Genomic DNA, 27,609 nt, shown 5'->3' with positions numbered 1-27,609 from the left:
ATCATTTGATAGGCTTGCCCTGGAGTTATACACAGTTTATTGAACATTACCAGTAAGCTAGGAGTGCCCTCTTCAGTCTGATGCATAACAATGCAGTTCTGCTCAACTACAAAAACAAATGCTTTATGTATATATTATTCTGTTGTTTCAGTATGTCAAGGCACCCTTTAAATGATCACCTACACAAATAAAGTAATCTGCCACATTTTAAAAGCTCTTGGGTCTACTGGCAATGCACAACAGAACTACCAGTGCAGGCCTTTTAACCTGTGTTTGCCTGCAGCATATGACGATGAAGGGTGGGCCAAGTACACTCAAAACTCAAGCTCTGGTTTATTGCATGTATTTATTGTCCAGGTACCTTTAAATGGTAACCATGCTAGTTAGCGAACAGGTCCAGGGTACTGAATGTGCTGACATGGCTGCTGACAATTTACGTTGTACATATTTACATAGAAAAGGTGGAATAGTGACAAAAATGAAACAAGAAACACTTTGCAAACTAAAAAAACAGAAAAATAAAGCTAGTCCCTGGTATTTATGTCCCCACATCTGTCTGAAAGTCACACTGCAGACATCATTAGCATAGTAATAAAAGGCACTGATATTTAATATATACATTACATTGATCTTAAATAAGGGAAGTTTACTTTTGGGGCTTTCACAGTAAAAATCATAACAGATATGATACTCTATATTTCTAATAGGAAATAAACAATGAAAATCAAGATGACACATAGTTCTTAACTTGATGTACTCAAAAATGTATAATTTAACAGGCAAAGAACCACTGGAGGTAAATGCAGTGCAATTTAACAGATAAAAGACCTCTGGAAGCAAATGCAGTAAATATATTTAAGTTAAACTGATTTAAATTAATCTAAAAATAAGGCAGCATCAAAAAAAATGCAAAGAAAATTACAAATTCCTTACACTGGGTTTCTATGCAACAATACATACAATACAGCACTCTAGTTTCAAGGTCCACTTTTCTTTCTTTTATTCCATATAAAAAAAGGCTTTTATGATAACACATTCCTCATTATGGACTACGAATGAAGAGGTACTGATAGAAAACGTGGTGGCCTTAATGTCATGTAGCCTCCCCTGCTGACTATGTGCCATGATTTTTTGTTTCATGTCAGTTTGTTGTATTCCAGTGCAAAAGAGTCATTTACATTGCCAAATAGATGGAACGGGAAACATAAATTGGCAGAGACATTTTTTCATTATTTCAACAACATCTAAATGAAGTGTCCCAATCGAATGTCTGGTGTTCAACTTTTAAAAGCTGATGTCCAGATGTATCAGAAAACTGCATATCATCATCATATACACCTTGTCAATTGCAAAACACGTTGTGGAGCTTCAATGTTTAAACATAAAAAACATAACAAGAATATCATATAATAAGTGCAAGAGGAATATCAATGTGAAAGGGTAATTGTACCTACAATAACTACCATCGACTTTCCTCTTTGGTGTAACGTGATCTATCAAGAGTAGATCATTTGCACTAAACAATCAATTCCTGCTAGGCACAAGATGTAGTGGTCTACAGATAAGAGATTAAAAGTTTAAGATGGTAAATCTTGGGGATCATAGAGATTAACCAAAAAAAACAAAAATACATAAAAACTTGATAAACATAATTGCAATATTTCAGTGTCTGTCAACTCCTGTTGAGAAAATCTGTGATAACAGAACTTCAGGGAAATCTGAATATGTTCAACTCTCCTCTACACTGTTAAATGGTAGAGCACTTAAACTAGGCTTAAATATGCCTTTGTCATCATTGCAAAAGATCAATCGATGATAGTCTGATGACATTCACCAGCCTTTTCATTCAAATGCTTTGATATGCCCTTAAATGACCAGGTTGAAGGGACACTCTGCACTGCAAGCATGAACAAGTGTGCAAGTCTACAAGTGGGGAAGCTGCTCTTCTGTTTCATTAACACTAACCTCTAAATGCTGAAGGCAGTACTTGACTTTAAACTGGGAATGAATACGAACCCCAACCCGTGTCATTCAATGTTTAACTGCAAATAATTGGCACTAGTTTAAATAAGGTAAAATTACTCATTCACAATCAGGATTAAAATTAAAAACATTTACTTAAACAGGCTTTTAATAACCTGACTGTCCGTATGTGTATTATGAATTGAGTTTTTTTTTTTGAGTTCATAAATGCCAGGTATAGTTTTTGGATTAGGGCAACACTATTATAAACCAACTTGCATAGATATTCACCTTGTAATTCCAACCATATAATTATTTCTTTTACAGTTTCACTGCTTCTACTGTGTTATTCCAAGGCAATTTTCTTAAAACTTAAATGGGTTGTGGATTAAACAATGCAGTAAAATACTGTACATTAAATAGCCGTTGGTTGCATTTACATGCAGCATTCACCAAATGACCAGGAAAATAAAACAACCTATACAATATAGTAATAGCATGTAGTAATAGGGGGTAAGGGCAGATGAGCGAGTTATTCTTTTTTATATATGTCTGTGTATTGTGTTTATGTTTATGTATATGTACTGTGTGGTTAACTTTTGTGCAGGACCAACTCGAAAATGACATGATACATCTCAAGGGGTTATCCTGAAATGAATTCAATTCAATTCTTAATGCAACCCAATAAAATTGCCAAGAACAACTTTGTTAATTTAATGATGTTCAATTTATCTTGCTACTGTGTCAGAGAGGAACTCACTCCATGGTAATCGCCTACGGTCATTTCTTACGTCTGAGTTTGTGATGATGTATTGGATTGCATTAGTCTTTCTTATTCGGTTTATTTCGAATCCATTAGACAAAATTTAAGGCTCAAATCACCATAAATGACGAAGCTCTTCTTAAAAGTACTATTTTAAGACACTGGGTTGTCTTGGATTACAGTTCACACTGTACATACTGTTCAAGGGTTTAGATTTTTCTGGTCACAAGTTTGGTGCTGCAGAAATTTATGTTGCAGCCTACGTTGAGACATAGTAAGTGGTATACTATACAATGAAAGTGCAGCCTGACTGAATGCAACAAAATAAAGTACTGGTAAATAAAGTATTAAAAGCACTAAGACGAACACAAACATTAGGATCCAGAAGGCTCTTACCATGAATGAGAACAAATAAAAATCAGCCCTATAAGGGATTATGATCGTCTTCAACAGGGGCGACACTCCTGCTTCAATAGGATTGAAAATGAGCATTTTAAATACTTAAATAGATATAAAATTTTGTTATCTTTTAACACAAAATGTACACATCTGGTACCAATAGATATAAAATTACAAGTGTGGTTACTTTAGAAAGGACACCCTCTGATACATCATATCAAAAATATGTAGCTTTAGTAGCACTTTTGTTCTTCATTTATCTAGGAAACTTTACAATGCTACAATACACTCCAAAGAAGTGAATGAGGTCTTTTTTTTCTTCTAGTCCAATGTCACTGCAGTGGTGTTACTGAGCCTCTAAAGTCACAAGTCATCCGCTGTGACCACTGCTTCGCTCTTAACCTCTACATCCACTTCTACTGTATGACTTTCTTCTCCGCTCGTCCGGGCGCAATCCTAAAACACTTCCTCTTCGCCATCCAGTCGCTCCTTAGTCCATAATACGCTGGCTTTATAGACTCCTTTGTCTTCAACATGCACATTTCAATCAATTTTTTCCACTTTCCCGATAATCTTCTCCTCAAAGATGGGCAAGATAGCATCATCTTCACGTACCTCTTCAAACACCACCCCACAGTCAAACTCATCGCTTACCTTCTTGAAATAATACCTAAAAAAATAACAAGGCGAAGGAACAAAGTTAACTTCTCCAGGTGAAATGCTGTGACCTTTACTTACATTTTCCCGGGCAGACAACTCTTGGGTTATCTTAATGAAACAACATCAGAAACTAGTTTGAGGCAATGAAGTTAAAATATTCATCAGACAAATATAAAGTTTAATCAGTAATTCATGCTATAAATCATCATACCTCTATAATTTGTCAAAAATGCATCTCTGATGCAGGAACTGTGGCCTTTCAGAGTTTCTAAAATTCAATTGCATCTACTCAAAGATAATCCACAAATGTGTTATTCACTTGAATAAAAATCCCACCTTCAATCACAACACCCCTCCATTAGGCCAGTGTTAACAGACACAGCCTGAAGCATGGACCCACCCACATGTGAGCGTGATTTGGGAAGTTATTTTAAGGTTTTAAGAAAACCCCACTTCTACCTGACAATTTTATTTATTTGGCATGGATGAACTACTGTAATATCCGTTGCCATTCATACCCCAGACAACTACAGCTGTAACAACATCTTAAGGACTATAAATTATGCTATGTTTCAGCTGCTCTTAGACAGGTTGGTATTTGCAAAATATTTGGAGTAGGCAAAGTAGCGATTACATTTACTAAATAATGTATTGTTAAGTTGGAATTGTGCATTTCTCTGCATTTTAACTAATTCTGAACAAAAGCCCGGGGCGAGCTCTCGTGTAGGCACATGTCATGATCACATATCGACAGTGTTTGTGTAATTAGACTCACTGCCAGAAGGGAAAACGAAAGTTCAGCACTGCGGGTTTGATGCAATCCTGGTTACTGATAATTAAAACATACATTCTAGCTGTGTTTCATCTCTTCAAATATGTGTCCATAAAAATCAAATAGCACCATAAATGTCACCTGTAATTTCCTTTCTTTGTTAGCAGTTCTTTGAACTGGCCAAGTGTGACGACCCTCCCTTTGACAGACGTCCTGTACGGTATTAGCTCCTCACAGAAGTAATACGCCACAGTTATGTTTTCACATGGCTGCTTTTTAGTAGCTTTATGTCTGCAAATGCAAGAGAGAGGAAATGAATTAGAAAATGTAAAACATTCCCTTTATTAACATTTCCATATAGAGTAGAGTTTGCTAAAGCTAAGGGGAATGACAATTACAAACATGCTTATATTCATAAGTAACTGTATCACTGTGGAAACAATGAAAAGAATGTCAACTTTTTAAGGTATTTACAAGAAAATAAATCAAGATGGAAAAATTAAATAACTGAGCCAAATACATGAAATGAATGGGATCAGCTGAAGGCTAAGGTCATTTCATATTTTGCATCTTAAAGGTTGAACTTTTTAATCAATATGTGCAATTACAGGGAGTGCGTGAAAAGAGACAGGGATGTGGAGGATGTGTTTCTTAACAGCTTAGACATTTCTGAGTTTTTGATTAGAACAGACCAGTGAATAAAAAGCAGCATCTTTCAATAATCAGTTCTGAAGGAAACAACACTGAGGCTTATTTAAGGATAGCTTATATAGGTAGAAAACAAAATAAATAGTAAACAAGGAAAATGCACTGTTTAAACAAGACATCAACAAGTACACAAATGAACTGAAGTGGAGCTAGAAAACAAACAAAAACAAACAAACAAATCATTACTAGACCAGTGTTTCCCATGCGTTCCTTTATTTGTGGCGGCCCGCCACAATATCAACGCTGACCGCCACAGACTGATTGTCGATTATTTTTTTTACTAGGCCAATTTAAATCATATTTGATTGCAGAGCACTGAATGCACGGCACAGTCCCAAAACTTCAGCGAACAAACCCATAAATATCTGCAGGGCTGATTAACACAGAGGTAAACAGGAAAATATTTAATGTTTAGATATTTTGGGTTAATTTTATTTATAACTATTATTAAGATGTTTGAAAATGGGCATTCTCAAGATGGGTAATTATCAGTCAGCTAGCCAGCAGTTTAAGTAAATGGGTGTACTCTACCAGTCATGACTTCCTCTGAGTGGGAGAGGCCCTGAAATGATGATCTTACCAGCAGCCTCTGGGTGTGCCATGATATACAATGACATAATGTTATCCTTAGTGATCTCAAATGTTTTTAGCCTAACATCTTTTGTACCAACTTGAAGAACCACATAACTGCATCTGTTTTTGTGACTGGCAAGTAACTGAATTTACAGTGATAACAGGCTAGTCTGACAGTGATCAAGTTACTACAAGTTTCGGATACAAATGTATTTCTCTCAATTGTATCCAGCAGTAAGACCAACAATTAAAAGACTAATGCAACTCAAAACACCACAGTGTTCTTTTAAAACAAACACCCTTCATTTTTCCAAATGCCAATCTCCAAGCTATCTTTCAGACATTTACAAGTGTGGACATTTGAGGTACTGAAAGCGTCAGTCAGTCATGATCCAGGCACACACCAAGTCCTGAAACCAAGTCCTCACGGGTCTGACCAGTGGCTTCACCCACTGGCTGTGCCCCATAATCTGCCTTTCATCTGCCTCTTACACAGTTAACCCCATTCCCCTCCATTAAGTACCCATCTGATAGAAGGCAGTCAAACATCAAACAGAAACATGTTTCTGACTGAACATCAAAAAGCTGACCCTCTCCTCAATTCTAGTGCTTCTGCACGAACACAGAAAACATACAGGTCTACTTCCTTTGTGATCCTCTTTCGGGTCTTCGAGGGAAATAACCAGCAAGGATTCTGATGTTTTCTATCATTAAAGTGTGATCTTAGTGGTTTATGACAGCGTGGAGAAATAATACCATTTATACCCTGAACACTGAAAATAGTCTCACTGGCTGCCAGCTGTCCTTTAAAATCAAAAATCGCCCTGGTCAACAGTTTAACCACTGTTCTAAACAAAAATGTTAATTACTTTGAACTTACAATACTTGTCACAAAACTTTCCTTTAATCATTGGCCATAATATAGGTGTGATTATGCACCCAAAGTGACCCAATCTAGAAAATCATGGGCTTGGTGGGTAAAATGCTACCCGCTTGACATCATGTCATTCTTTGCCTCCTTTGTCAATTATTTTCTTTTTTCTGGACACCTTGTTATACATTATTTCTCACTCAATACCCTGCACTAGCTCTCGTCTTAAGCTGATAAGGAGTATATTATGGATGCTACTATATTATGGAGTCTTATGCCCACATTAAGGAATACCGGAAGAACTAGACAACATACCTCATTCAAACAAACTCAAGGATAGAGTGTGGGACACTACATAATGGCACTGCAAATACAGCACACTGAGAAGAAGAAATTGCTCATTACTGACTTAAATGTCTCTTAGTAGCTCAACAAAAAAAACACAGTCCTGGGTAACTAAACTAACAGTAATGGGAATGGAAAATGAAGTGGGTTGCCATGACCTATGGGAAATTTGGAGACAGTAGGAAAAGGTAATGGTAGTACACAATAGACATACTCAGACTTGGAGAGCTCACTGTCAGAAACGGCAGGTACCACGCTGAGCGGAGGGATCAGTGCAGGCCTGACTGCAGTGCGACCCCTCTGGATAACCTCCATCACATACCTGAGGGACCGAACAACCCCAGTAGTTAGACATAAACTAGCCCTAAGGAGCACACAGGCTAGAGAACAAAAGAGTAACTGTTCATTTTGACTACAGCAAAGATTTAATCTGGCTTCTTCCCCTTTTGGATCAAGTTAAATAGATTCTGTTGAAAAACTGCACTTATTATCTGGACAGATAACCATGTCCATCCACTTACCTCTGCTTGGGTTGTAAAGTTCCAGACTTGATCTTCTCCTCCTCAAGCCGCCGGCACACCTCCTCCAGCTGGATAAGGGGGCTGGGAGCTGGGTTGGGGGGCATAGTGGGATCCTGGATGAACGGGTGAGATGGCTGCACGTTATTCCGCAGTTGGGTGCTAAGGCAAGGGTGCACCGACCCTGATCGCTCCGCCGAGCTGAGACGGGATCCTTCATGGCCTGTGGTCCTCTTCGACCCAGCTGTACTCCTACAACATAAATTCATGAATTAATATCAACAACTTAACCCAGGCAAGATCATTTAAAAAAGTGGATTTTCCCCGCTTCTACCATGGTTAAATCAGTGCTTACTCTAACAGTACAAGATTAGTCTCTCATGCAGGTGTTGGTGGCACTGTTATTTTTGCTTTTAAAAATGCTTGCACTTGTATAACGTTAACTGTCATCACTGACCCGTATGGGCTCCTCTTCTGTTGAACCATTTCTTTCTGTCCTTCCATAAGCCACAAAAGGATCTTCTGGTTTTTCTCCATCTCCTCTGCAGGCCCTGGCATGTCATAAGGCCGCAATTCCTCACCTTTCTTGATCGCCTTTTTACACTGCGTGCCACCCTTGCTGATGTGTAATGGAAGAAAACAACTTGTAAGTAGAAACGCAAAAGGCATTTTGGATGCATTAATGACAAAAAGGTTAAATGTGGTGCGTACCTATATGTATGCTCCATAGGGTTGGATCCCATGCCTTCTGCATAGCTGCGAGACTTTGATCCATAATGACTCGTCTCCATGCCCCAGGGAAAGCTGCCATGTACACGCATAGCTGCCTCAGCCTCCACCTGCTCTTTGGGCTTTCCAATATTTGTGTGATGGACGTGGTGCAGGTGTTTGTGGTGGTACAAGTGGCTGGTGTCTCCCTTGAGGCCGTGTCTGGAAGGATGTTTACCCTGGCCTGAGGACGGAGCCATTCCAAGTCCCATCCCTTTGCCCCCTGGGAAACCCTCTGGGGAGCGTGACTTGGGAGAGTGACGGCCTGTACCTGGAGACTGGCAGCCGGGAGTCTTCATAACCCGCCGGACGTGGTCGTCCAGGATGCTTTCAGGGTTCTCCTCATGAGCATCTCTAATTAAAGGACCACTGTAGGTGGTATCAGCATAGCGAGAGTTGTAATTCTGCGTATAAGCACCAGGGGGGAACCTGTGACATGATAATGCTGTGGCTGTGAGCAGGACTTCATCACCTTCCTCTTCCTTTAGAACAAAAATACACAGACAAAACAAAAGATCATTGGGTGGAAAAACTAGAATAAAAAATATGAAAAAAAAATAATGCATGTTAAAAGGATAAAACTAGTTTGACAAAAGCCACACACACACACACACATATATATATATATATATATATATATATATATATATATATATATATATATATATATATATATATATATATATATATATATATATATATATATATATGTAGACACTTTTTATGAAGGTTTTGTTAAATGTGTTAGGAAACAAATTGATAAAAGAATAAAATGTGTGTGTGTGTGTGTGTGTGTGTACACACACACACACACACACACGTGATGGACTTAATTCAACCTGCAGATGGCAGAGTTTCACCATATGCTAATATTCTTCTCAGTTCTACTGCAGAGGTTTGGAGACAAACCAAGAATACAACAGTATCCGTCAGATTTGGGGGTACTATGCATGCACACGGCACATTTGTGTTGTTTCATGTAATGAAACTCTGAGTAACTGGGACAGAATCCCACTGACAGAATCTGCTCCAGCGGGAATCATGGGGTGGGGTGCTGCAGCCATTCATAATAGCTTTTGATAAGCCAGCACTTTAGGGAGTGGAGGATGTGCAGTAATGAAATAAAACACAGCAGTGGGTGGAAAAATTCAGTCATGTAAAACTGCTTATGGTCAAGTTGTAATCCTTATGGCACAAGGACCTCATACCAACGTTACTACAAAATGAAATTCTGAACCCAATATTTTCTTACTGGAGATGCACATTTGACACATAGTTTTTTGTATGATTAAATATTTAGTTATGAATTTAAAAGAAAGTGTCATATAACACCATCAGAAAATGTTTTTAATGCAGCTGGAGCAGTGAGCACCATCTGGCTTGGCTTTAATCTTCCTCTATGAAGTTAGAAACACTTTGGCAGAGAGAGATGGTAAGGGGTGACTGAAAAGAGATACAGTGGAAAGAAAACAGTGGGTGGGGGTTTCACTTTTATCTTTTAGCCAGCCCATGCCCCAACTTTTTAGTTATGTCAGTTATGTTAATAATTTAAAAAATCTTTACTTGCGAACATGCCAAACCAACTGAGTTAGGTATTGCAATGTGCTCACCACCCATTTGCTATAACTGTATCAAAGAAAACATCAAAGAGTTTCTCATCCTGCTCCTACATGAATGTAACTTTCTTGTGCCCACTGCTTTCCTCAATTCAGCAATATTGTAAAAGATGCCGAATGCAGGCAAAATATGTTTTGTTTTTAATAATTGATGTGTCTTCGTATCTTTGCACCAGATACAGATATTTGTGTTAGCTGAGCCCAGTGGAAGTTAGTCATGGAATCATGACATCTTCATCTGAACACCTTATCCAGCACCTTCCATGAAACTGAAAATCCTTGGCAGACAACAGTTTTTTGACATTCTACAGGATAGCTTAGGTGGTGGATGGGGATTTACCGATAACAGTCTCCAGTAGCTCATTTATACAACGTTGTGTCTCTCCTGGCAAGGAGTAGCATACGTACATGGTTGCATGTTCTGTTTTCTTGTTCACACGAAATACAAATCCAATTCAGGCCAGCAATGGCCATCCTGCTCACATGAGTCATTCATTTACTTTTGTGAACAGCATGCTGCTGCTGCTCTTGTTTACGTACATTTCCCAGTGAATAGCTGGGCCACAAGGTCCATTGTTCCAAAAAATTACATTAAGTAATTCTTAGCAGACTGTGTGATAGAGCTGTGGCAATAATTTACTCACATAAGTTACTCACATCCCCGTGAAATCATGTGGACCTTTTCCTCTCAGCAATAAAATGATAATATAAATTTTTAACCAGATGGTGGAGTTTGGAATATGATTTTATGCTACAGAAATTCTTCATGAAATAAAACCATATAATTTTTAATGCTTATATTATGGTTAAAAAGATAAAACCTTTTCTAGATGCACAGAGAATCACTCGATGAAGGCAGTCATTTCATTGCCTCCAGGTTTAATAAAGCAAACCTTCAGCTGTGTGATGGCAGCTTCTCTCCTTTCAGGGCCAAACCACATAAATTGTCTGCCTTGAGACTTAATACTTGGCTCTGTGTACTGAGAGAGCAACTATTTTATCACCGTTCAAGTGACATCAAACAGGCGGCACACTGTTCCAGGCTTACAAGTGGCCGAGCGTGCAGGTGCTCCATCTGATTCATCAGCAAGGCCAGATTACTGACAGGCCAAGGCTGGTTTCCCCCAAATGATTCATAATGTTTTTTTATTCTCCATTCAAATGGCTAGCCTCATTAATTTCATTAAGGCTGGGCGGGTTTAAATCTCCTTTATTACTGAAAACTTTAAGCCCGACGGCCAGACACACATCTTACTTTCTGGCTCAGAAAAGGTTGTATTACTGATACCGCTCGATATACAGCCGGCTTTTGAATACACTATCTATGATCATCATTTACTGAATCATTCTTTTATTAAACTGAATGAAAATTATTCAGGTGAGAAAAGAGTCATTTGAAGAAAAGAGCATTTAAAATGAGATCCTCATAACCAGAACATCAGCTTTTCTCATATTGTGCCTTTTAAAAGTCTAACAATGCAAAAGATCCGGTTTAAATATAAATGTTTCCAATATAATACAAACTGCTCTAGAGCTAAGTTTATTATTAAAGTTAGTGATTAGTTGTTTGACAGAAACTTAATTCTGCAACTAGTTATATAATTCCTTCATCGTTTCAGTCATTTCTTCCACAATCTTTCTCTCATTCCAGTTTGTTAAATTATTTGTCTGTATATCTGTAGGTTTTTTTTTACTGTCACTTAAAATAAGGAAACTGAAAATGTTACCATGAGCTATGGGAAATTAAAATGACTGATAATCTTTAAATTGAGAAAATAATTTGCAGATTAAACGGACAATGAAGATAATTGCCCTAAACTGCCTCTACTTTTCTTTTCCCTCTGGCCACTAATATTACACAGTTGGTGTCACCAGAAAGCTGACATGGTGGTAGTAACAATCTGATTCTTACAGTGCCTTTAGTAACTTGAGTAAAAGCAGCTCAGAATCACTGAGAAACGCTGAGTCAAAGCATGCATGTTGCTTTTCCTTCCCTGCACTGCCTCCATTGTATTATGTTAGAGGTCAATTTAGTCTATGGACAGTGCTCTCCTGTGTGAAAGATGCAACTTATTCTTCACGTGTTAAACCACATTAACAAAACAGTGGATCTGCTTGTGCTTTGAACAGTAGCCAGTCATTCAGAAAATAAAGTGAACATACCAGTCGTACTCTCTTCAGTCGCTCCTCTAGTTTCTCTTGAGCCTGTCTCTCCCTTAGTACGCCCTCCAGTCTGCTGATAAGCTCTGCAGCAAACCTTTCCGGCTCCACATGTATATCCTTTGGAATCCGGTTGGTGCGCTGGGGGGTGAAATGTCAAACTGTAAGCACACTCTGCAAATTGTTGTCACTGCTGCATTACTGTCAACACCGAATGGGCAGTTTTACCACCCAGACTTCTGACATCCTGTCAGTGACCATAGGAAGGGACAAAAACATAAGCAGGAAATATTAAAGTAGACAGTGTCAAGTGTTCAACAACCAAAGGGATAATAAATCTAGATTTTACCACTGAATAGAACTGAAACTGACATAGTGAGGTTCTTTTAATTTTCCCACGCAATGGAGAATGTATGCTTAACATTTGTTAAAAATTTGATGATACTAACCTCAACTAGCAGGATCATAAAATGTACTGTAACTTTAAATGACAACAATTACCAATCTCTTTTCTTAATGTTTTAATGCATAAAAAAAAGAGTAAAGCATTTTGAATTGCCTTTGTGTATGAAATGTGCTATACAAATAAACTTGCATAATAAGGATTTGAGTGACATTTATATCCTCTCCTGCCAGCAGAAGTTACTGCACTGCACTTGAAACAATTCAAAGCTGTTAACTCCTGCTTTGGAACCAGTTAATAGAAGAAAAGGTTGGAAAACAAAGTGACATTTAAAACAAAATGACCTACAATGCCTGTCAATCTTTTTATTGCCCATGAAGTGAAGTCATGATTCATTTGTTGGGGCATGGAAACGTAAGAGTTAGGTTTTGGGGATTTGTGTGGTGTTTTAATTTGACTCTTTACTCTGAGGCCTAATTAGGGCCGGGGTTTTCCTACCAAGAGACAGTGTAAGCTGCAGAGGGAGGCATCCGGCTGTCACAGGGGAGGATTCATGTCTGCTAGGCTTCAGCGCGCACAGCTTAGGAAAGCACCAAGCTGCATTTAGACAGCCTTCTCTTTCACTATCAGCTATTCTTATACTCCATCACAGGCCCTGCGACACAGCAGAGCTTAAATATGCACGTCTCCAATGGTGGAGCAGAGAAAATAAGGCAGAGACAGACAGTTAAAGAGAGGTGTAGAGGCAGAATGTGAGAGGAAAAGAAGCCATGAATAACTCACTGGAATATGAGGTAGTGGCACTAGCCCATTTGCTTTGGCACTTTCGTGCATCTCCCGGCGATGCTGTTTGCGGTATCTGTAGGGTGGAATCCCATCTCTGGAATTAACAACAAAGACATTTTCATATAACATCCTCATGAATAAACAACACAGGCAGCTTTGAAGTTGAAAGCTTTCTGCTGCATTTTTGCCTAAAACGGACACCTTGTAAGTCTCGATTAATCAGTACGGCAGGACAGGCATTCTCACAGGCTTATTGTGTCTCTCCTGCACCACAAGTGGTCTGGCAGATTACAGATACATGTTAACACATCCACAAGTCTGTAATTCCATGTGGTACTGGTCATGCAGCGTTTCAAACTCTCCTGCGCTGGAAGCTCTGGACCAATTAGCTGATAACAGCCTCTAATCCATTCAGATTCAAAACACATTTTTGTCCAGTTGTGCAAGCTTTGAAGTTTCTTTGGCATATTTCCCCAGTGCCATCTCTGCACCTAGGAAACATTACTTTTCAATTTTTCTTTTCACCAGCACATGCCTGCACACACAATTGAAGTAAAATTCCTGCGTGCAAGTGATCTCAGATGATAAAGGACATTGCCTTTGGCCTCATGCATGTACCCAAACAAAGTTACCTGTGAAAGAAGACGCGTTCTGCTTTGTTCACCCTAAATTGTGTCACTATAAAGAAACACTTTGGAAAACATTTGAAGCCGGTTCTCACATTTGTCAAAGAGGTCTGTAGGTTAGTATTTTCATTTCTGTACACTCAGACCTAGTTTTATCTCTAAGAGTGAGTTTCTAGGATTCCTAATTAGCATTTGAGATTGATTCTAACAGCATGTATTGGTTTGGCTAATGAGCAGATGGGACTTTAGTTGCTGCTCCTGTTAAGTTTGAGCATGTGTAAAAATGGGCAAGAAATGTAAGTTTGAAGCCAATTAAACTCTTAGTGCTGTCTTTGAGCAATGCTAACTTTTATATAAGATTTTATATATATATATATATATAGACATAAAAATAAATAATGGGTTCTGTCTTTCATTTTGATGATAAAACTCATGTTCCAGCCAAAAATGCAGCCGGGCATTGCCTTTATGACCTGGTAGAATGGCCTTTATGTATGAAATGTGCGTGTTTATGTATGTGTGTGTGATGAGACAATACATACACACTGCTGTCGGTAAGGGAAACTGTGTCTGCATCACTGGACATACTCTGCTGCTCACTATCGTTGGCACTGGTGGCAGGAGCCATAGCATAACCACTGTTGACATAGTATGGGTTGATGGGCTCCCGACTTGGTGCATGTCTGGAAAAATTAAGAAATACAGGAAATGCTGAGAACAAGTTGTTCATAAATAGACATAAGAGACAAAGACGTACACAGCTCTGTAGTATAATTCTTAAATAAGAACATACAGTGTTGTTTGATCGCGAATGGTTAGAAACTGTAATAAGAAATGCATCCAGAAGCCAATGGTTTATCTGTTCACAGTTAACATTCTCTAAAGACCACAAAGACCACAACACTTTGGCACTACACTATATTTTATTTGTTTGTAATTTACTTCTCCTATTTTGGTTTTGTTACACAGTTTAAAACCATGAACACTACATTAATATGTATGATTCTTGCAAACCACTAATATTCTTGGGTAACGCTAAGAATTAGGCTGCAAAACAACAAACTAATTTAAATGTGGAAAACAGGCATTCTGACGGACACGTAATGAAAATGAAATACGCCATTTAGCTTCTGGTCACCGTAGTGTGTGTAGGCAGTAGATATAGACTGGTTAATCTCTCAATATCAGCATATTGCAGATTTATCATATCAGTGTATGTATTGGTTGATAAATAGCCTAACAACAAATGTTAGTATAGAAATGCCAAACTAGCTTTTTATATCATTTTAAAACAAATGAATAATGTCCCAGTATGTATCTTGGTTACATTTTAAAAAGTAAAGGAATCCATAAACATTTTGTGTGATGCATGTTGGCAAATATACCATTATCGGATGTTTTTAAACTCCCAAATATCAATATCGGACTCAAAAACACAGTTTTGGTCAGGCTATAGTTGCCAGGTCAGCTGACTATTTCAAATGTGCACACAACCTCATTCCCCAACCCAATACTCCATAGCCTGCAATTTGTCAAGCTGTCTGATTCTGCCACTTCCAGAAACTCCTCCTCCTTCTGTTTGGCATAATCCAAACAAACTTACAGCCAGAGTTAGTATACAGGCATTTGCTATCAACATTGTTTTTTTAGAGTTTTTCAACAACCTCTGTAAACACACAAAATTCGATACCAAATATTCAACAGTGGAGTATAACTGCAGGTCTTATTATTATCTTTTTCTTCAAGAGTGTCTACAGATATATGGGGAAGCTTCATTTGACACCTATTATTTATTCTCAGCCACTGACTTTGCTGAACACATTTCTTAGAGGGCTTTGTACACATGAATTAAAGATGTTAGGCATCATCTCCTTTTATTCAAATTCGGATTCCCTGAAGCATTTATCCTGAGCTTCCTCCCTGTTTGGAATGCAGAAGCATCCAGAGTTCAGAATGAAACCTTTGTGACCAACTGGTAGCGTCCACATTCAATAGTGAACAATTTTAGCACCAGGTTGGTGAAGCGTTGGGACAAATACAAAGTGCAGACACGAGAAAGAAGCAAACATTAATTTAATTCAACCTGGCATTTGAAAGACAGATGAGATGATTCCTTGAGCAAATTTTGCATAATATCACGATTGGAAACATATAGCCTAGTGCTTGCATTTTTTAATTCCAACTTTTAAAAAAAAATAACACAGCAATAAAAGACACAATAAAACACCAGGTTTCCCATCATCACCTGAGCCTGAACACATTTTCTCTCCGTTGATTTCACTTAACTTACTTATAATAAAAAGTAGGGCTGACCCTGCATAGTCGAACATTCGATGCTTCGATGGGCAGAGCCTGATTTGACTGTCAATCTTACAGTCGAAGCTTCACAGCAAAGTGAGGATCATGCCATTTTGGCGATATGCGGGTGCTCAACGCCTCATTTTAAATAGGACTACCAGTTTTCTCCCAATAAATTAATATACAGTCTATAACAATATAAATTTCCACATATGATGCTGTAAATAAACATGTATCCTAAAATAATGTTTTTTTAAGTGCGTGAATAAATCCAAAATGACCTTTAAAAAAGGGGGGTCAGTGCCCATGTGTAGGCGTTGCATTTATGTGTGTGTGTGTAGCCTTACAGTCTATGGCGTAGCCTAGTGGCAGAGAGACGGGGCCCCCCCTCACAGGTGTTGTGCCGAGTTGTCTGCACCTCGCGGGACATTCGGATCATTTATCACCATTGATGAACCACACAAACACACACTGATTCAACTGTCAGTTGACTACAGCAAAGACTTGACAATTCTGATTCAACTATGTAAATTCTTAGTCAGGGAAAGCCCTAATAAAAAGACTATCAAGTGTTTAAGATAGGGCTGTTTTTTGTTTTATACATAGATTGTTTTAGATACTGGCTGTGGTTTTCTTAGTTGCGCTCCATGTGTAAGCAAAACTTCCACATGCCATTCACTTGTCTTTGCCTTCTATCCTTCCCGTTTCCCTCTCATGTCAACTGTAAATAGGGCTGGGCAATAAAAAAATAATGATAATTATCACAATATAATTGTCATCAATATAATAAATGTTCCATATATCGTCAGTAAATATTTGGTTTAATTAATTTGAATCACAAATTAGCACTTTTCTATTCAAATATTTATTTTGTTGAGGAAAAGGGACTGAGAAAAGATTTACTAATCATATTTTTATTCATATGAAAAAGATTTTATCACAGTAGTTTTGAATGTTCTACCTCAGATTTGTTAAGTGATCCACTGTTTGGCATCAAGTGTCATATTCTGACCATAAATAAAATTTTAACCACATAATTTTTTCAATTTTCACTCAGGAGGGAAAAATCAGCCTTTAAAGAAATAATCATTTTACATATATCGTGATAATTATCGATATCGAATGATATGAAATGTTTTTATCGTGTATTTATATGTATTATATGTGTATTTTTGGCCATATTGCCGAGCCCTAACTTTAAATACATACAAAAGGCAAAAACAATCTTTTTTAGAAAGTACTATTTCCCTTTCAAGCACTCCAAACTCAAACTCAAAATATTTTTACTTATTCAACTCCAAAAACTGAATATAGAACCTTTATTTCAGACATGACATATAATAATGTTGATTTGAAAGAGAAACACTGAGCAATAATGCATCCATATTGTTATTCCATGTTTGTCTCAACTTTATTCCAGAATGCAGACCCTCAAAAGATCGCTCAGAGGGAACAACAACTTTCATTAAAATTACAAAGGAGATGAAGTCTTGCCTTTGAAGTACACAACTTACTTGAAGAAGAACTAAACTGCTCACATTTCAAAAATCTCACCAAACATTAATGAATGTATAGGTCATTCTCTTTCAAGTCATTTGCTTTCTTAAAGCGGATCTGAAAGATTATTTAATGTCTTTTGTTGCCTGTCTCTGAAGAGATCAGACACAACTGATGTAAAATTTAGTTTCATAAAAACCCAACGGGTAATGCTAAAAGGCTATTTAAAAATGAAGCGTGTCTTTCTGTAATTCCAGCCAAATGCTTGATTGCTGAAATAATGATGTGAAAATAAACCCTAAACTGTGTTTCACTCACTAATTAAAACTGAAGCAAGAAGAGAATTCAACATTGATCTTCAAGGAAAATTGCCTTTTGTTGTGTTTTCAAAAAAAAAAAAAAATTAATAAAAAAACAAAAATCAAACACAAACAAGCATTTGGTTTATCTTGTGTCCTGCAGATATCAACCAGAAAAGCTGCATGCCAAGTGCCAACAGCGGAAAATGTAATGAGACATGAGACTAGACCATAGAAAGTACAAGGTAGCAAAAGTCTGTAGCTGCCCAGTCTATGGTACGTCTGATTTTAACTGGTCAGGATTTGTTCTGTCTCCTCTGATGGTACTACACAGTGTCCAGTGTTTAGTCACATAGATGGTCTTATCTGGAAGGTATTGGCCATCTGTCAGCTGACATGTCTTCCTATTCCTCCTCATAACACTGGTGCTACAGCCTCAAAGATCAAATCATCGCATCACACACACATCAAGTCTTTATATTTATCATATTATTATGATTATTATTAAAGCACATTTATTTTTATCTGTTTTGAAGTTGAATTATATTTAAAGTTCAAAGAAAACTACTGTTAAAGACATGCACAATTTTCCCAAAGTTAATGAATAATCATGTTAAATAATCATAATCTCAATATTGACCAAAATAATCGTGATTATGATTTTTGCCATAATCGAGCAGCCTTAGTACGACAGTGACTTAAATTTAAGTCAATGTGATGTAAAATTATTCTTTTGAGGACCAACAGCAATGCAAACTAAACAACAGCTGCAATCACATTAGGACCATAAATCCTGGTTGGAATTTAATTTGCAATGATGGTACATTTTGTTACTTGCGACGTTTTAATGATGACACCTAACATGTCTTAAAGGGTAATTTCGGTATTTTCATTTATTTCAGGGTCAAAATTAATAGTATATACAAAATGTTTAGGAATCCATGCAATAGATGGCTTCAGCCGGCAACCGCAAACTGGCTGCAACATATTCCTTTTGCCACCAATAAGCTCAGACTGCTCAGACCAACTGTCTGACAACATCATGGAAAGGATCCCTAAGAGCAATACCCGTTAAAACCATTTGCTTTTTACCACACACAAAAGTCTCGCTCAAGGACAACTGACCCTTTGCTTACTGTTAAACTGCTAAATCCGACAAACAGTCAGACCTGTCGGACTTTTATCACACCACTTTCTATTACTGCACTCCCCAGAGAAAATTATCAAATTTTTTTGGAAAAAGCGATCTCAGAAAGAAGCAGACATTTTAGCGGTTGCATTATACATTTGAAGGCTGTCAAAGTGACTCGAACTGACGTGAAAAAAATTAAAGAAGCTAAAGCCTACAGATATAGAGTAAAAGTGAACCACCGCATCACCTGACCATTGAGACAAAAGACAACGATATCAAGGACAACACTGTGTACTGTAAAGCTGGGTAGGTCTCTATTCAAAATTACAGTCATTAAAAACCAAAAGCAGTAGCTTTATATAAAGTTACATATAGTAGTAAGCTAGCATTAGCTAACTAACATTACATTAGGAACAATCCACAGCTGAAATTTTTCTGCATTTATTTTAGGTTCTGGAAAGAGAATAAATCGTACTTCTCCTTTGAACCACTCTGGGTGGCAACTGTAACTATTACAAGTGCCTCAGAAGTGTTTCATCATATCTTGGAAAAATAAAGCAAAAAAAAAAAAGAAAATGCTAGAAAACCACGCCTCGGTCGGACCTCAGTTAGAGAGAGTCCTATACTGCGCTGTGATTGGCCAGCGGCAGTATAAATAGGCAGTTTTAAATATACCCAATTTACCCTTTAAATCTCTGTGGAAGATATAACCTAACCTTAACATAACACGTTTAAAAAGTTGAACTTCCCAATGACAGAAATTAAGTTGTGGTAATAATCCAGTACTTAGGTTTGCATATGATCTTTCGTTGTTTAAGTTATTTTGCTGGAGGATCACAAGTATGTAGAGTAAAAAAGTATCCACAGTCTGATTGCTCAGAGCCTCAGGGGTGCAGTCTGAGGGGGCCACAACAACAACAAATTTTTAGTTGATTGGGTAGATTTCTGCTGTGATTTCAGAAATGTTGGTCTGCTGATCCATTATAAAATGCAGTGAGCTTGTTTTAATATAATATATATCGTCTAATATGGGTGGGAGGAAAAAATCAATTCTTAGATGCATTGTGATGCGGAAGTGGAAGATTCTGACTCGATTAACAAATGTTGAAACATCGAGTATTTAAATGTTTTTGTGTCAGTTCTTGGGCTCATTGCAGTTACTATCTTCTAAAGACTTATTTGTTTTCATGTAATTGTCCACGGGGTCATTGTCTTACCTATATTAGGGGTGCAACAACTAATCGTAGTTTACAAAAATCGTGTAAAACGTAGTTTACAAAAATCTATTATTAAATTTCTTGCCAACAAATTTAATTATCGTTTCGTTCATGACGTCATTGGACCGTAGCGACGTGATGTGAACAGTAACGTTAAAGTTCCTAAAACAACATCATAGCTGCAGTAACACCTTCACTCAGCCAGAAAGGTTGTGAACTGCAGCAAAGCTGAGCTCTCCTGGAAACACCGGAGCATTTATAAAATATAAAATCTTGATAATGCACACTTTGATTTTCATGTTTACAAAAGGTATTTGCTGTTATTTATTTATTTTTTCCTTGGTTTAGTCATGGACTCAGCATACTATCACCTGAAGAATATATCACGGATTAAAGGACTTATGTCTCAGCAAGACCTGGAAAAACTTATCCATGCATTTATCTTCAGTCGACTCCACTACTGCAACACTGTAACTCCCTAAGAAATCCATCAGACAGCTGCAGCTGATTCAGAACATTGCTGCTCGAGTCCTCACTAAGACCAAAAAGGTAGATCATATCACTCCAATTCTGAGGTCTTTACATTGGCTTCCTGTATGTCAAAGTATTGGATTTCAAAATCCTGCTGTTAGTTTATAAAGCACTAAATGGTTTAGGGCCAAAATACATTTCTGATCTTCTGCTTCGTTATGAACCATCCAGACCTCTCAGGTCGTCTGGGGCAGGTTTGCTTTCTGTCCCCAGAGTCAAATCTAAACAAGGAGAAGCAGCGTTCAGTTATTATGCTCCGTATACCTGGAACAAACTCCCAGATAACTGCAGGTCTGCTGAAAATGTCTTTAAAACTTTCAAATCAGACTGAAGATTTTTCTTTTTACCACTGCCTTAAACTAGTAGATTGATAACTTGCACTGCACTGTAACTTTTACTGTCCTGTTTTCTTTGTTTTTAGCTTTTTACCATTGCTTTTAATTAAATATCTACACGGTGAGACATGAGTAGGTAATTGAGTGGAAAGATAATGAGAGTGAGACTGAACAGAGTGAAGGAAGTCTTAAATCTCGCGGCTGAGTGATTTGCAGGAACCGCTGTCTACCTGTAAACGCGCAGGTGGGTCCAGAGTATAACTGGATCAAAGTGGCCTGCGGGCAGCCATCTCCTGGTTTCTCTGTAGTGTCCGAGGGTTTTTGGAGTTTCAGTGGACCCAAAGATTGCTATGGACCCGAGTGCAGACTAGCTAGAGAGAGTAGATTAAGTGTACTTCTGTTTATTCTCTTTTCAAAATAATTGTAACTCAGTTATTTGCTCAACCCCTCAGCCTGTTTTTATTTTCCATTTAACTCTTTTAACCCTGATTGTACACTGCAGTGTAACTTTTATTATTTTGTTAATGTGTATTTTTTCAATTTCCCTATGTTGTTTTTAAACTTTTTTATATTTCCCTGTTGCTTTTATGTTTTATGTAAAGCACTTTGAATTACCTTGTCGTTGAAATGTGCTATACAAATAAACTTGCCTTGCCTTTTTTAAGCAAACAAAATGGCAACTGTATTTGTAGTTTTCAATATAAAACTTGCTGAAATGGTTTCAGTGTGTATATCAGTACATTTTAATATTTTTTGGCACATTTTTACAATACCACTGATAAACGTGATAATTTGGTCACTATAATCGTGATATGAAATCTTCATACCGTTTCATCCCTAGTACCTACTTGTCAAGGGTTGAGAACATCAGGTACAAGCTTAGACTAAACTGGTGTACAGCTCTGTCCTGTACACATACTGTACATTCTGATAATTACATTTCAGTTTTCAGAGCAGTCTGGTTGTTGAAGAAACGAGGGACCATGGAGCTGAGGTTAATGAAGTAAATTAGGGATGCAAACTAGTCATTTTAAGATAATAAGGAGATGTTTCTTTTGGATTTTAATGCACAAATTAATTGTTTAGTAATTATCCAGAGATCCTGTATAGAAAAAAAATTATGCATTAGGATGCATCGATAATTGTTTTTAGAAATCGCATCACAACCCTCTGAATTATAATCGAATCGAAAGGTGTCCAGAGATTCCCACCCCTATCGTATAAGCATTTTACACGGTGTAATCTTGTAGTCTTGAGACTGCTGTAATATTCACAGCAGAGCAGACCATAGCCTGCATCTCCCAAACATCTCCATATTTTATTTCTTACTTTCTGCTCATAGTAGAATTGCACAATGTAATTTATCTCATCTCCCGTGTGTGTTGAGGACACATCCATCTTGTTTGACTATATTTTATTGAAATTGCCACTGAACAAATCAACCGGAGTTGTGTGTTTACGTTCATTGTGAGCTGACACATTCGGGCCGGTCAATTGATCTGTACAGTGTGAGCATATAAGTACACTAAAATGTGTAGATTGAGTTAACAAAATATAAAAGATCAATAAAAACACAGAGTGTAGACAGATTCAAAGCATAAAATACAACTCAAATACCCAGAAGAGTCCAAACAGCTATCCAGTACAGTATCAGCAATACATAAAAGGTACAGGTACTGCTTTCCCTCATACAATCTTAGTCTTATTGTGGATCTTATTTACAAGACCCAGGCTATAGATACTGTACACAATAATATAGCTGGAGCTGACATAACATCAAGGCAAACTTTACAGCAATCTAAGGTCAGCTCAAACTTAGCAACAACCTGCCTCACTCATACAGTTGTTAACAAGGTTCCGTGTCATGAAGGTGTGACAGTGAACCTCCATGCATCTTATCAGGACTTGAACCTGGCAGAGCTACCGGTAATTCAACCATCATTCATTTTATTATTTACACATGTGCTTTTCCTACTGTGACATGTTAAAGAGGTCCTCCTTTCCACTTTCACTTCTCAGTTTATTCCTATTGTCTGTCTAGATGTTTTTTGATTATTCAAATGCAGTCAGTATTATTCAATTACAGGATTATTATTTGTGTAAATACAAAACATGACATAAAATCATAACTGTGTTGCCCTACACCCTCTCCCTGATGAACAGAGATTGACTGATTAGTCAGTATCAAAGTGTTGTCGAACATCACTAATTCAATACAAAATTCATGACAGAAGATAACGAAAAGAAAGAATTCAAACTAGTGGTGATCTCAAAGATGACAAGATTGCTGAAAGGCAATCATATTAATGCTGCTGTTGCACACACATATAGCTGGCCAACACCCCCTGCACTGCAGCAAACTTTCTAGACTATCTTGTATTGATAGGTTGAGCTATTTGTTCGACTGAACCTAGGAATGCAGACTTAATATTAGGAGGAAGCGTAAGGCAAAGATTACAGTTTTCAGATTAGATATTCCAGAAGGCTCCTACTTAAACAAAATCACGTTGAACCCTTTCACTACAAAATGGGAAAACATGATTCCCACAGTACCTGCGCAAGAAAAACAAAGAACACTACGTCAGCCTGAGTTAACAAAAAGTTAAATTCTGCAGCCTCTGACATTAACAGACCCCCATAGGTGGAAATGCACGACCTTCCTCTCATCTCAGCTGTCTCTTGTGCTACACTGAGACTCTGTTTTCATTTCAAACTTCACACAGCGTTTCTAGTATTGTGGGTTTCTGGATTTATTTATAATTCAGCAGTTTGCAGAGAAAAGCTGTGTAGCTACAGCTGAAGTGAAGCTTTCTAGATTGCTGGGAGGATTTACCTGTACTCGTGACTGTCCTGGAATCTCACGCTGCTGGCAACACGCTGTGGGGCCGTCTCCATTAGCAGCTTCTGAGTAAGCCGTTTGCTCGGTGTGGGGTCACACTCAGGCTGCTCCTCTGGCTCGTGGTCACATCTCCATTCCTCATCTTCATTTAAAGTCGGTAAATAACCAGACAGCCCCTTTCCACTCCCAGAGACACAGCTCTGATTACTGTATAGCTTAGGGCTCTCTCCCCCTGTCCGTGTAAATTCCAAATATATGTCAGACTTAAGAAATAAAGGATAGGTGTTTTCCTCCATCATAGTCTGTATCTCAGTCTGAGCCTGGTCGAACATTGCGGGATCGATGTGAAGCTTCATGACACAGTCTTTGATGAAGGACTTGGTAGCTGGTTTGATCTGTCTGGAAACAATCCCATTGTTGTCCAAGATGTATTTTTTATAGATGGCTTTTGCCAGTTTTACCTTCTTCTCCTCGTTACCCTCGTTAGCTTCAAGTTTGCGGAACCCACTGCATGCAAACCAGAAGTCCAACATATCTGCACACTCCTCCTGCTTGAGGAACGTCCTAAACAGATGGATGCCATCTTGATCATCCAGGAGGGAGTGAAGAGATTCTGCCCACTTTACGTAGGGTGGTGTTGGGGAAGCACTTCCCTCCGGTTCATAACCCAGGTCCAAGTCAGGTCGCCTGGGTGTAGCCACAGACGCCTCACATTTGAGGCTCTCATTCTTTGAGAAACCGAGGTTGCTGTATTGGTGTCCATCACTGCACACCAGCTCGCCTTCTTCCCCTGGTACTGGAGGTCTGGGAGCATCCTCAGTGAAGCTGCCTCCCAGGTCTGCTAAGTAGGCCCTTTTGTCGCTTATGCTCATAGTCCCAGCATCCATACACAACGTCCCTGTAGAGCCCAAACTGCGCAACTATTAGATCCAGGCCTCTACTTATGCCGCTGCAAAAAAACTCCTGCAAGGAGGAAAATGTATAATGAGACGCAGCTTATCACATCACTGAAAGGTAGAGTAGTGCTAGCCTTGACAGGGCTCTACTAGGAGAAGATATTCTAATATTCATTCCCAGTTTATTTGCAAAAAAGGTCTATGCAGCAGTTTATATATACAAAGTAAAAGTGAATTGCCAACAGATGTAGTGCTGACAATAAAGATCGATCGATTATGTGCCATAATTGCCATATGCCCGTATAGAAGAGATCTAGTACCTCTTGGGGAAATTCTACAATTTTGCACAGTTTGCATTTTTATCAGATTTTCATGAAAAACTCATCATGTGGCCAGTTTCCAGCTGAACATTCAAATGAATGCAAATTCTGCAGAAATCCAGAGGATTTGAAAATGAAACAACCTCCTATAAATCTTTAAAACCAGAAAGTAGCTTCTGGTTTACCATTAAATCCAGCATGGTTTGTATGGTAGGCGGGTGACCTCAGCGGTTTACGCTCCAATATAAAAGAACTTATTATTACATTCTAAGTCAACTAAAGTACAGCGATTTACATTGGAATCGCTTCAATGGAATAACTGTGGAAATTGGTGATGAAATCAACTCAAAAAGCGATGATCCAAGAATATTTTGAATAATTTAATGCACTTGATCTGTGACTGCACATTCTGCATAACATCTGTAAACCTAAGCAGAAATTGAAAAGTGTTATTAGGCTTATAATATGGATTGATAGTCTATGATTGCGCCATACCGAGTAACCTTCAGAGTTATGTGGCAGTGTTGTGGTTATCCAGGCCAAGAGTTGTGGCTTTAGTGCTGTCTGGCCTTGGACGCAGCTTTCTGCTAGGCAGTAGTATGAATGTGGTGTGGTGTGTGGTTTGCAGTAATATTCACTGCTTTACATGCACAGGCATATCATTACTTTACACTGCTACTCCAGTTTCTTCCAAATTAGTATTAGTGTTATCATCACAATGATAAATTCACTTGAGGTTTACAGTACGGACTCAATTATGAAGCAGCAGTAGTCTCTCTACTATTAGCTAATATCAGCAGCTGCAGAATAGCATGCCTAATGATTATAGTGATTGAATGTGTTGTTCAAGGACACATCCTGGTCCTCGTGTATTGTCCCTGAGCTTTCTTGCTGAGCAAAGACACAGCAGAGCCTATATCGCCACCTCTATTGATGGTAGGTACAGCTTATGGTTAAGCTTCCCACATACAGTGCCAGTAAACCCTTTTAGTTCTGATTTCCTAATGTAAGGACAGCTTGGAAAAAAGCACAAATTTTCCATGCAGCAGCCAATATTTCTGCTGCAAGACAAACAACTCCAACATGGAGTAAATGGTTGATTAAATTTGTGTTAAAATCTTTTAAAGTACTTGGTAGCAAAAGGTTAAAATAAATCTTGGAAAAAAACATTTGCAATTTTCAAAAGGGCTGGGTTTACTTTGTGTGTGTGTGTGAGAGTGAGTGAGTGAGTGAGAGAGAGATTTCAAAAGAAATATCTTTTAATGATTGCCATCGCATTCCCTTTAGGGCACACCCACTCTCTTGTCTTGTCCAATGCAGCTCCAAATCATTTTCCTGATTCAACAAAGACAGTAGGCTAAAGACAAATTTGGCAACAGTGCCCTTTCTCTGCACAAAGTGTGAGCAGCACGTGCACCGTGCATAGGGGCAGGTGTGCTGGACTGACAATGATAACCAGAGAATGCGGGCAGTTCTAGTGCAAGCACATTTCATAGCTACTTTATCAGTGGTGAATCTCCTGTTCAAACTAGCACTCATCTCGCTAACTGTATGTATTGATGCATCGGCACGGGGGATGTTCGGGTTGGCGCGTTGATATTAAATTTAACGGTTCCGCGGTCACAGGTATGAAGCAGGAATATTAAGAAAGGTTTAGCCGTGATTTCAGCCAGTCTAAGCAGAGCTCGGGAAATGTCCTCTCTTCCTGAAACGGTTTGTTCCTCTGAAGTGAGCCTCCCATCACATTCATGTCTTGGCCTCTCCAGAATGAGCAGAACAGCAGCCCCGAATGGGGGAGGGGAGCTAGAAACAAACTCCGTATACACACACACACACGCACGCACACACACACACACACACACACACACACGGAGCCAGGCCTTTCAGCAGCCGAGCCGACCGACAAGTGCACAACTTTGTCAGACTATTCACCTATTAATATCTGCCCTGTCTCTGCTAACAGCTGCTAAACTAAACGAACAACATGACGACCGCAAACATTTCCCCTACCGTCAAAGGACACAGAGGGAATCCCACACCAATTCCCGAACAGATTTACAACCAGCAAAGCGATGGCACATATATCTCGCGACTACCGCAATCCCAATCCCTGATCTGGGAGAGAAAAAAAAGTGACATATACTTAGCCAGTGGAAATCTCCCTGCTGCTTTCGAGTGCATCGGGCATTTGGACCTGCACAGGTCACGGCGAACAGTGTCATAGTTGCGAATTGCAGGACTTTAAAAATAACAAAGAAAACAGTCCGCTCTCCACCTCTCCATGGCTGTCTCTCACACTGTCTGTGCGGAGCTGA

At 38.4% G+C, this 27,609-nt stretch overlaps 1 protein-coding gene across 1 annotated transcript; it reads right to left on the bottom strand.

Annotated features, from left to right (window-relative positions):
- Positions 1-327: 327 nt before the first annotated feature.
- On the bottom strand, positions 328-27,609 carry axin1 (axin 1). The gene is made up of 11 exons (XM_038703755.1): positions 27,438-27,609; positions 24,073-25,041; positions 14,473-14,613; positions 13,302-13,398; positions 12,119-12,256; positions 8,283-8,821; positions 8,029-8,190; positions 7,575-7,823; positions 7,268-7,375; positions 4,698-4,847; positions 328-3,794 (listed from the first exon to the last, which is right to left on the bottom strand). The coding sequence occupies exons 2-11, from the start codon at positions 24,963-24,965 to the stop codon at positions 3,668-3,670; spliced, it is 2,604 nt and encodes an 867-aa protein (XP_038559683.1). The 5' UTR covers positions 24,966-25,041; positions 27,438-27,609; the 3' UTR covers positions 328-3,667.

The sequence above is a fragment of the Micropterus salmoides genome, unplaced genomic scaffold (genome assembly GCF_014851395.1).
Source record: "Micropterus salmoides isolate LMB-PRFRI ecotype aquatic unplaced genomic scaffold, ASM1485139v1 Ms_hic_scaffold_10, whole genome shotgun sequence".
Classification (NCBI taxonomy): domain Eukaryota; kingdom Metazoa; phylum Chordata; class Actinopteri; order Centrarchiformes; family Centrarchidae; genus Micropterus; species Micropterus salmoides.
This window is presented reverse-complemented; position numbering and strand designations above follow the sequence as displayed.

Coding starts and splice junctions, on each gene's coding strand:
- axin1 (XM_038703755.1), bottom strand. CDS start 24,965: ATGGATGCTGGGACTATGAGCATAAGCGACAAAAGGGCCTACTTAGCA. Junction 14,614..24,072: donor CAGGACAGTCACGAGTACAG/GTAAATCCTCCC, acceptor TAATTTTTCCAG/ACATGCACCAAGTCGGGAGC. Junction 13,399..14,472: donor TCCCTTACCGACAGCAGTGT/GTATGTATTGTC, acceptor TGTTAATTCCAG/AGATGGGATTCCACCCTACA.